Source organism: Hylaeus volcanicus, chromosome 4 (assembly GCF_026283585.1).
Source record: "Hylaeus volcanicus isolate JK05 chromosome 4, UHH_iyHylVolc1.0_haploid, whole genome shotgun sequence".
Taxonomy (NCBI): Eukaryota; Metazoa; Arthropoda; class Insecta; order Hymenoptera; family Colletidae; genus Hylaeus; species Hylaeus volcanicus.
The window spans coordinates 3,696,760-3,708,069 of record NC_071979.1 but is presented as its reverse complement, the minus strand read 5'-3'; the positions used below and the strand labels follow the sequence as shown (position 1 = coordinate 3,708,069).

Genomic DNA, 11,310 nt, shown 5'->3' with positions numbered 1-11,310 from the left:
CCCCCCCCCCCCCCCCCCCCCCCCCCCCCCCCCCCCCCCCCCCCCACGCAAACGTTTTATTTTATTCCGCGAGACCCGCTTTTTTTTTTGTCCTCGTTGTTCGTTTTACGCTATCGGGTTTTCGCCTTTTTCGTCGACGTTGGATTGCTCGGCAACTACCAATCAGGATCATCTGACAGAAAGTACCCCGCACTCCGCCCCCGAGCACCACTCACCCCCCCCCCCCTCTCTCTCTCTCTCTCTTCTCTCCGACTCCTCTCTGTTCCCCCTCGCTCTCTGCATCCAACCCTCTTCCATTTACACAGGCGCATTTACCCTCCCTCTCCCCCCCCTCCCTCCCCCTCCCCATTCACCCTTTAGCCAACCTCACTCTCCTCGTCTTTCCTTTCACGCTCTGTCTCTGTTTCTCTCTGTCCGTTTCTCTCCGTTCCCCTTTATTCGGATTCGGTCCATCTCGGCAACCTGGTCCGCTACGTTCACCGACCAATTTGTTCGATAAAAGCTCTCGACTGATTGGCTGGACAACGCGGCCACGGCTCTTTTTTCCAAGCGTGAAATTTACCGTGGTAACCGACTCGTCCTTTTCTACCGTGGTTGCGTCTATTCGCTGTGCGGAGTCGCGCTTTCGATCCCAACCCCCCGCTCGACGTTCCCGTTCTACTTAAGAGGTTACACCATCTTGACCGCCGCAAAACGACCGGTACCTTCGTCATTTCTTTACGGGAAACGTACGAGGTACGTTGGAAACGATCCTTCTGAGGTGTACAAAGTACATCCTGAACATTGAAGAATTTATTTTCTTTAACGGGGGACACCACGTCCGGAGTCCAAGTATTTAGTGGGGTATCTTTTTTTAGAGAGAATTTATCTAGTGTCTTTTCGATATTTGTAAAAGATGTTCCTTGCTGAGTAAATTATGAATTTTCATATCAATTATTTTTAGATAAAAATATGTTACTTGAAACGTATCGGCTAGTTCTTTTATTTATTTCTATAAGTTCAATTGAAGACAGATTAGGTACCTTTATACTCGGGAAGTAAGCAAAGGGTTATAGAAGTATAAGTTCATTTAAATTAACGTTCCACTAACAAATTTAAGAAAGTGGTAATCTCCTCCAAATTTTTTAAATATTGGAGAACTGATCGGGTAATGAGATCCGATCATCCTAAACATACTGATTTAACCCTTAAATGCCCTAAGCTTCAAATTTGATACCGGATTTTTAAATCGAATTGTACACTTGCTATTGGTTTGTTTTTAATATTTGGTTGTACGTATGTTATCATTGTTTAATATTCTTTTGAACAAAAGTTGAAAAAATAAAGGTTAGCTGTAAAAATTGTTCAAATACATTACATGTCAAATACAAATAAAATACAATACGTTGACATTTTTTAAAATTTAATTTGGAAAATCAGGCTTCTAAGGATTAAGCACAAAGTTGGAATGGGACGTATGTACTCAAGTAGTAAAATAAGGGTTACCATATTGTACTTCATTTAAATACCTCGAATATGAAATAAAAAATTTGAAATAATCGTGAAAATTGAGAACTTTTTCTTTAAAGACTTCTTAAAAATTCATTCTCGACTTCCTGAAAATAAAATTTCATTCATTTTGAATAACAATTGCGACCTCTAAAATTTCCACTGATAGCAGACTCAGAGAAACTGGCTATTGACAACAGCTAATATATCTAAAAGATTTTTGTGTAAATGAATTGAAAAAATTACCAAATGTACTTTGTAATATATGTACCCAAAAGTTTCTTAAAGTTATAAATTAACATTACATAAATTCTTCCATGTAAAAAAAATATTCTAGTGAAAGACTTAAAACTTGAACTCCAAATGTGGTTTTCCACCTATATTTATTTATAACGGAAATGGTTTCCTTCTAAATTAAACTTGTTGTTATTAATCACCAAACACCTTTTAATCTTTAATATTTTAATAGTAGTTTTACTAAATATTACATATCAGAAATGTACACATTATCCAAAGAACATAAGAAATAAGAACAAAAGAAGAACAGAAAAGGCAACGGTGGTCCTTGAAAGTCCGCTTTAAATAACAACAAAACAAAAATTCCCTAACAAGGATCTTTTCCTTCAGTCTTTGTAACAAAATTATTTTAGTATGCAACGATATTCTCGTATGACTTGAAGTTATTGGATAAAATGTCATTCAAGAATTTTAAAGAATTATTTAAGTATTTAATTATTTTTAGAGCTTCTTTTGACAGTCAGTTAAATTCCTCTTTTAGAAAATATTTGTATCGCACATTAATTTCCGTAGAAAATCATCGTATGCTATAAAATCATCCTAGCTACGTAGGAATTTCATCGAATACTAACAAAATCGTTTGGAGTCGTTGCCCTAACGAAAATGATCAACGAAAAGGGTTAATCTCTCAATTTTCTTTGCGAAATTGCGTGGATGCGTGGAGAAAACGTCTGAGTGGGCGATGGCAGATGATACGCGTTTTCACAGCGCGACACGAAATTTCCCTCGGATGTTATCGTTTGACAACCGACCTGAAAACTTGAGTAGCCGGTCAATATAACGCGGTAGAGCGTTACATTAGGCATGTAAACACTCGCTATCTGCCCATCATACGAGCAATCTGTCGATCCATTTCACGACGTTGCTCGGTTTCGCGACAGGAACGAATATTATACGGTGCTCGTGATCTACATATTTAAAACCTTAACAGGCTTATGTCACGACGTACGTGACATTGCTATTCCTACTGTACGAGAGACTTGCCACGAGAATGAAACAGCAACTTTAAGTACAAAGAAAGTAGATTTGGTAGGTAACAGTGAAAAGAAAATATTTTATTTAAGAAGAAATGATGTATTTTCATTTAAGACGAGAAATATGTCCTTTCGTATCAATTTGCAACTCCATTCACAAGCACTACGATTGCATCTACAGTCAGTGTAAGAAGTGCAGTAACTAATTTAAAATAAAATTAATAAGAAAAGAAATAAGAGGTTAACATTAAAAGTAATAAATTTTAATTTACGCAAAATCTACTCTAAAAATATGTAGGTTCATTCTGAATTGGTCCCTGTACAAATACTTATTATTAAACTGGGGATCTTTATGCAAAATAAAATCTTTGCAAAAGAACCTTCACAAACTGGATCTAAATAGAAATTTATTCTATTCTGCAAATATTATAATATGAACTTTACTTTCAATCTTTTTTATATTCTTGTATATTGTTTGCATTTTGTAGCTTCTTACACATTCAAATTTCCTATAAATACATCAAGATCCGCAGTCTACTTATTACATTGACTTTATGTTTCAATTGAAGATTGTCAAAAGGGAAAACAAGAATAGTATAGTTTGTGAACAATGAAAATATTTTATTTAAGAAGAAATGATATTTTCATTTAAGACGAGAAATATAATGTCCTTTGTTTTAATCGGAAATTGTCTGAAGGGAAAAAAAGAATAACGTAGTTTGTGAACAATGAAAAGAAAATACTCGTATTTTTAACACAAAGATTGATATTTTCTTTTATGACAAAAATCTCTTACATCAATTTGCAACCCCATTCCCAAGGCACACATAATAACTGTATTAATTTCTAATCGAAAGTTATCAGAAGAAAGAAAAGAATGGAATAGTTTTGTGAAACGTGCAACGAGAAGCTCTTGTACTATGTTTTATTAAAATTTGAAAGATCTCTCTGTTGTTACATGAAAAACGATTCGGAAAGTGAAAAGTATCGTATAGTCGAACAGCACGCAACGTGGTGACGTTTGACGTATCGGGGTTAAAGGGATGAATTGAGTGGAAAAGCACATATGGTTGGAGAGGGTCGAGTGACTAGACCAGACTAGAGAACTGGAGTGAATCTCCCTGGATGGAATTCAAACACACCGATCAGAATGTTTCAAAAAGGTTGTTGCACTATTGGTTGGGATTTGCCACCATATAACGTAGGGGTTGGTAACCTGTATATTCGGGTATCAATGTTTCAAATATAAACGACTAATGGAATATGGGATCGTATAAACACTCAATCAATACTTTTAATCTTTATTTTATTTATTCATGAAAGCTTGGAAGAACGATCTTTATTTAATCAAAAACGAAAAATATAAACGAGGAAATACTAGTGAAAATTAACAAGATGAAAATAACAGAAACAAAATGATGAAACATGAAAAATACTTGTTTAAAGGGAACATTTAGAATTTCGAAGCAATGAAGATCTGCTTCGTCACCTTTTCTATAAATATAAATTACATCTGTAGAATCTGTAGAATAGTTTGGTGATGTAATAAGAAAGACCACGAACGAAATAATTGTACAGAACAGAGGCTTGTTACAGCTATCTTCGTTTATTAATTATAGACGAATATGACCCGATGCCCAAGCACTATCTAATTATCTAATAGCAATGCAGTGAGACCTCGAATAATTCTGATTCATAGATACCCAGAATTGGGCCATGATTACGGTAATCTTCCAGAGCTAATCACGACCGAGTATTTATTAATCATTAATCAGTCAAAATGTATTCACAATCATAGATTACATTTTAGCCTAGTAGATACGCGGGTGTGCTCGCACTTATGTCTTCATAGACATTTTCTGTGCTTGTGTAGTTACATACATACAAACATATAAAACATGTACATAAATCGGTACAAGTGGAGTTGGAATAAACCTGGGCACTTTTGAAATAGTATTTCAAATTACACGTTATTTAATTTCATAATTATTTCAAATAATTGTTTAAAATAACTGTGAAATTATTCTTCTAATGACGAATACAGACCTGGGCATTCTTGAAATAATACCTACTACTTGAATTAATTTCATTATTATTTCAAATAACATGTTATTTTATTTCATAATTATTTTCATACGTGTAATCACTTTTGAAATAACGTTATTTGAAATATTATGTAAAATAACGCAGTAGTTCATTTTGTAATTATTTGAAATAATTGTGTCGGTGAATACAACATTGTATCAGACGAAATCAGAAGTACACGACGTTTCTTATCCAAAATCGAAGAGAAGTAAACGTATCGACATTATTGCAAGATAAAAGGACCGATTAGCCTTTATTATTCGATTATAACAGATGTTCTCCAGAAGAATAACACACTTTGCGACAATATTATTACATAGACTCACACAAATATCTTTTAAATAATAATATTATTATTTCGAAGATGTATGTGTATGAAAATAATTCATTATTCGATATAATTAATATTTTGAATGAATTTATATTATTTTCAATACTTCTCAGTAACCTTCATTGAAATAACTATCGAAAGTAACGGTCGTTTCGTTTGAACAAAAATAATTTATTATTCAATATAGCTAGTATTTTAAATGAATTTATATTATTTTCAATAACTTCTCAGTTACTTTTATTCAAGTAATTATCGAAAATAACGGTCCACAATAAATTACTCTACACAAATTCCTCTTAAATAATAATATTATTATTTCGAAGATGTATATATATGAAAATAATTCATTATTCGATATAATTAATATTTTGAATGAATTTATATTATTTTCAATAACTTCTCAGTAACTTTCATTCAAACAACTATCAAAAATAACGGTCCACAATAAATTACTCTACACAAATACCTCTTAAATAATAATATTATTATTTTGAAGATGTATATATATGAAAATAATTCATTATTCGATATAATTAATATTTTGAATGAATTTATATTATTTTCAATGACTTCTCAGTAACTTTCATTCAAACAACTATCGAAAATAACGGTCCACAATAAATTACTCTACACAAATACCTCTTAAATAATGATATTACTATTTTGAAGATCATCCCCTTCGTTTGAACAAAAATAATTTATTATTCGATATAATTAATATCTTAAATGAATTTATATTATTTTCAATAACTTCTCAGTAACTCTTTCATTCAAACAACTATCGAAAATAACGGTCCGATAAATTACTCCACCTAGTTATTTCCAAAGTTCGTCTGAAATAAAATCTGCCCAGGTGCGAATTGCCCTACAAAGTAACCATAGTATGACAAGAACTCACCAGCTAAATCTGCGGGTAATCTGGGATACAGCATGCCAGTCCTAGCCAACCACTCGAGTTGAAGTGGATGAATATGATGCTGCTGAGGATGAGATCCGGCAGCCTGCGAGTGCCCGACGGGCTGACCTTCCTTGTGTATGGAGTGAAACGCGCTGCCGCCCGCTGGATGATAGTACAATCCACCAGGATGAATGAGTGGCCCACTGGGGTGTAACAGGAGAGCCTGATTCTGTCGGGTAACTGCGGCCCCGCCGAGCGCACCGTAATGGCCAGTTGGTAAATTTGGATTGCCAGGGACACCGTTTCCTGTAGGTTCCTCCGATCCAGGCGAAATCGGCGGACTGGAAACGGGGCTGCGACTGGCGTTGCTACCAGAGCTGGCGCTTCCCGTTCTCGTGGGATCAACCTCGATGGAAGCGTCGTCTTCGACGTTTTCGAGCCGATCCACGCGAAATCCTCCATTGGGGCCTGTCACCGATCCTATTCCGGCATTTTCCCCTCTGAAGATCGCTTTTCCTCTTTGAATCGCCACGGTCGTCGCGTCCACCGACTCCACGCGAACGTCGGACAAGTGGATGTCCCTCATCGATTGGTCCTGTCTCTCTATTCCATCGCGAACCAGCTCTAAGCTGGGCGAATCCGGTCCGTGCTGAACTGGTCTATCGAAGGGATTCAACAGACTCCCTAAAGACGAGGTTCTCTGGTCATCGGCACCTGTCGCGGTCGAGGCACCAGCTCTGCCTCCACTCGCGGCTCCCAAGGTGCAAGGCGATTCTCGCTCGTGACCTTGACTATTTCCCACGCAATTGCCATCCACGGGGTTCCTCGAAGCGAACAGAAATCTCGGATTCCTCTCCGATCGGTCGTGATCCAGGTTCTCCTGCTTCCCCGTCGCTCTACCCAGAAGAGCGTCGATACAGAACGACGTTTTCCCTAGCGACGTGTTCCGTCTGTCCGTCGAATGGTATCCCTGCGGCGACGTTCTGCCAGGCGACCCGTCCGATCCTCTGTAGTGACTCGCCACCGCGGACACCATTTCCTCGGTAAAGCACTTGACACTCGGGTTCTCCGTGTCCCTGAAGAAACTGGACGTCTCGTGCTCCTGCTTGGAGAAGGAGGACCGCTTCGCTTCGTGTTCCTCGCGGTACCTCGACATTCGAGATCCGTCTTCGAGCTCCAACGGCGAGCCGTTCGCCTCTTCAGGGGTGCCGAGGGTCTCGGTTCTCGCCTCGACGACCGGCGATCGCGTTTCCTCCGACCTGGGCGAGCAACTCCGACTTTGGCGCACGCTTTGCACGTACACGGTATGCTGGGCTTGCTGGTGGTGGTCCTGTTGTCGCTGCCGCAGGTAGGAAGTCTCCAGGACACCTTGCGCGTCGTAATGCATGCCTGGTGAACGCGGGTGACGCGTCGAGCCGGTCGTTAGCGCATGCTATCTTCCTGGATTACGACTAATAGCGCCACTTGGAGTTTGGATCTCCTACTTGCTCCGCGTCGAGATTACGATGGTAGGTGGATGGACTAGGTGGACACTGGTTAGTCGAAAACTAGGGCTAGTTCAGTCCACGTAGCAGTGCTGGAATAAATCCTGGAGTCTCTGTGTTGATCAGATTCTATAGCGTCGACGGATAACGGTAGGTCGTTAACGTATCTTCCTGGATTACGACTAATAGCGCCACTTGGAGTTTGAATCTACTTGCTCCGCGTTACGATGGCGTTTGGGTTACGTTGGGTATTGGATAGGTGCACACGGGTTAGTCGAAGATCACGACTACTTCAGTCCACGTAGCAGTACTGGAATAAATCCTGGAGCCTCTGTGTTGATCAGATTCTGTAGCGTCGACGGATAACGGTAGGTCGTTAGCGCATGCTTCGAGCTATCTTCTCCCTTTCTAATTGCGTCGCTCGGAATTTGGGGTTAAGATTCTATTATCTACGGATAGGTACTCGATAGGTAGTTTATCACACTATCAGCGCACAATCCTGCTGTTCCGCTGCTTCTGAATTCTCGATGCGATGTATCGCGTCAGCGAGGGATACCACCCGATCGTTAGCGAGTGCCTCGAGGTGTCTCCGCTACTTTCCAATTATTCACACCACTCGTAGTATCTTCTCTCCCTGTGTAGAACGGTAGCTAAGCCCAGCGTATCACTTCAACAATTCCACCTGCTTATAGAATCTCTGCGAGATTTGTCTCGCTAGCGTCGATCGTTACCGAATCTTACCCTCCTCCTGCCACCTAATTGCACCACTCGGAGTCTGTATCTGCTCGCCCTGCTACCGTGTCACTTTAACTAATCTCCCTGCTTACGATTCGTTGTTCTAACGTCGATAGTCGCTGGTATCCGATCGCTGGCGACCGATCGGCGTGCACAGTGATCTGGATCGACCCATCGATCGTCCACGACCGATCGGGGGCCACCCTTATGAACGACTGGCACAGCTTTCACTCGAACCGATTCTCCCAACTTCCTCTTCCTCGTCTTTCTCTTCTTCTTTTTTCTTTCCCCCAAAACCGATACGTATATTCCGTGGCGACGCGTCGCGTTCACGTGTGATGAACGATCTCGAGCGTCGGTTTCGATTTGGCGGCGATACGAGCGATTAACCCGACGCCGCGCCGCAAAGTGACGTCGCGAGGAACCGCGTGTCCGTGACGGGAAAACCGTCCCCCTCCTGCGTTTCCGCGGTCAGTCGATTCCGCCACGCCTATCGCGGCGAACCCCCCCTACCGTTCCTGCCACGCCTACGGGAGCCCTTCCCTCCCTGCCGCGCCACCCGCGCGTCGTGTCGGTTTGAAGTTCCGATTCCCGATTCCCGAGCCAGCGAACCCCAAACCCCCGAACTCCGTGGCACCGAACCTCTTCCCCAAGCCCCGGGCGGACGGATTTGTGCAGTATGAAATTAGGATCCGGTTGCACGCTGTTACCGTACACAAGAGACGCCTCGGCGTTCCCTTTGGAAGGCGCGGAGGGATGAAGAGACACACGGGGTTCGAGAGGAGAAAACGGGGATGAAAGATCGCGGAAAGAAACGGACGGGAAAAGGAGGATCGAGGATGCACCGGGACCAGATGGGGAGCAGGAGTCGCCTTGCACGACGATGGGAGACCTCGAAGAGGGACAGGAAGAATTCCTCCTCCTCCCCCTTCCCTTCACCCGTCGGGAATCGTCCAATCACGCGACGAATACGGAACGCGCGCTAAGGAGAACGGATATGCAGTCGGTGCCACGTGATGCATGGAGAAAAGCGAGGGTTGGAGGAATGCAAGTTTCGTTGCACGGATAATGAGAGGGTAGTCGGACACCGTCCACGAGTAACGAGGATACGTCCGTTCGTCTGCTTGCGATACTTTCGCGGCGTTGAATCATGCACTTTCTTCCCGTCGCCACTGTGGATCCAAAATCGTAGCGCGACGAAAATGTAATCGACGAATATGTTTTCTGACGAACACGTTACGCTATATTACACGTTACGCTATATTACACGTTACGCTATATTACACGTTACGCTATATTACACGTTACGCGAGGAAATATTGATATTCGGTGTGAACATTCGTTCTGTGCCTTTCTACTTGATTATTTACAACGCTAGTTCAAGTAGAAATACTATGGCTGCTAAATGTAATGCTTCTATGTAGTCGAAGGATTTGAACGAGACCGAGATTCATTCGGGGGAACGCGTTACATCGATTTCAACAATTGTGGAAAGAGCTCAGGTGTTACTTTCGGAGAATTCAAGGATCTCTTTCAAGAAAATGTCATTTGAATTAGGTATTAACACTTTAACACTCTATTTACCGGGAGCCTATTTACAGGCTTTTTAATTCCAGTATTTAGCTTTTCGAATTTATTGGGTTGTCCGGAAAGTTCATGCCTATTTTTAAGAAAAATTCAAAGGCATATTTGAATTTTCATGTATATTTATTGAATTATATACCATTGTTCCATTGTATGTACCATTTTGTTCCACAACCTTCCACAAACTTTAAAGAATGTACACATTTTATTTGTTTTCAGCCATTCCGATATATTCAGACCTGTACCGCCTACTAAAAATCGGCATGGACTTTCCAGACAGCCCGATATTTACTGTGTTAGCGGTTGTCTACTTACAATGTTCAGTTTTTGGAAACAGACTTGGCTTTCAATGTACCTAGTAATAGTACGAAGGAATTATTGTCAGCCTAGATTGGCATATACCACTATAGAAAATTCTTTTTTGAATTAAAGACTGTTTCTGAATACCCCGGTAGATAAAGTGTTAACACTTTAACGTTCGTTCACACAACACGTGTACCACAGTACCACACTCTCTGTGTGATGATTTACGAATTTAAACAAGTGTGGATATTGGCTTCGTATTTCATCGCTACGATTTTAGGTGATTATTCTTTTATCGTCTGTTTTTAATTATAAATTTTTTAAATCAACACTATGCAGTCTGGGTATACTACAGTGTACCACGAAAATTATAGAGCGAATGCAGCCAGCGGTTATTGTTGTGTGTGTGTGTGTGTGTGTGTGTGTGTGTGTGTGTGTGTGTGTGTGTGTGTGTGTGTGTGTGTGTGTGTGTGTCTATTTCGTCAATTTACATAACCTTTTCTTAAATTAATTCTTTAAAAAATACCGCCGTGTCCTGGCGACATTTGCGTATACACGCGAACGTTAAAGTGTTAACGAACGATACATTAGATCGCAGAAGAGGACTTGCATTACAAGTCCTACGTAATAAAAATACACGAGCCGTTTCGTCCAAAATTGCTTGTCAGACACTGTGGACATGCTTTGATTCACGAAATTTTGATTTCTCGATAACCCATATTTCAGAACCCTATCGACTATCACGTTTGGAGCGTAATCGAAAGGATTACTAACAAGTAGAAATACCGTGATGTGGAATCTTTACGCACCTGTATCGACGCAAAAGTTCCCAATGTCGATAGCATCGTTTGACAGAGAACGTACCAATGCTTCACTCCTCGTATAGAGGAGGTGATTGCAATTGGGGTGGAAGAGAGAGGGGGATAGATTGAGTAATTATACTCTAGAGCGGTTACACAACCAAGATGCAAGAGGTGTTTTTGTAATTTGTATTTTTTGATTAGCAAAATTTAATTTGAAAGAAGAGAACAATTTATCCCTGTATTAACTAGTCATTGTGTTACATTATCGAGTACCACCCTTTTATATGTATATGTACGTAACCCGAGTCTCAACCTGGTGGTCCACACA

At 40.6% G+C, this 11,310-nt stretch overlaps 1 protein-coding gene across 1 annotated transcript in view; it reads right to left on the bottom strand.

The window, feature by feature from the left end:
* LOC128875553 (uncharacterized) overlaps positions 1-8,339 on the bottom strand; it is a 26,549-nt gene extending 18,210 nt beyond the window's left edge. Inside the window, exon 1 of the mRNA XM_054121217.1 lies at positions 6,074-8,339. Coding sequence (XP_053977192.1) covers positions 6,074-7,460 — 1,387 coding nt within the window. The 5' untranslated portion in view covers positions 7,461-8,339. The remainder of the gene's footprint in view (positions 1-6,073) is intronic.
* Between the last annotated feature and the right edge of the window lie 2,971 nt (positions 8,340-11,310).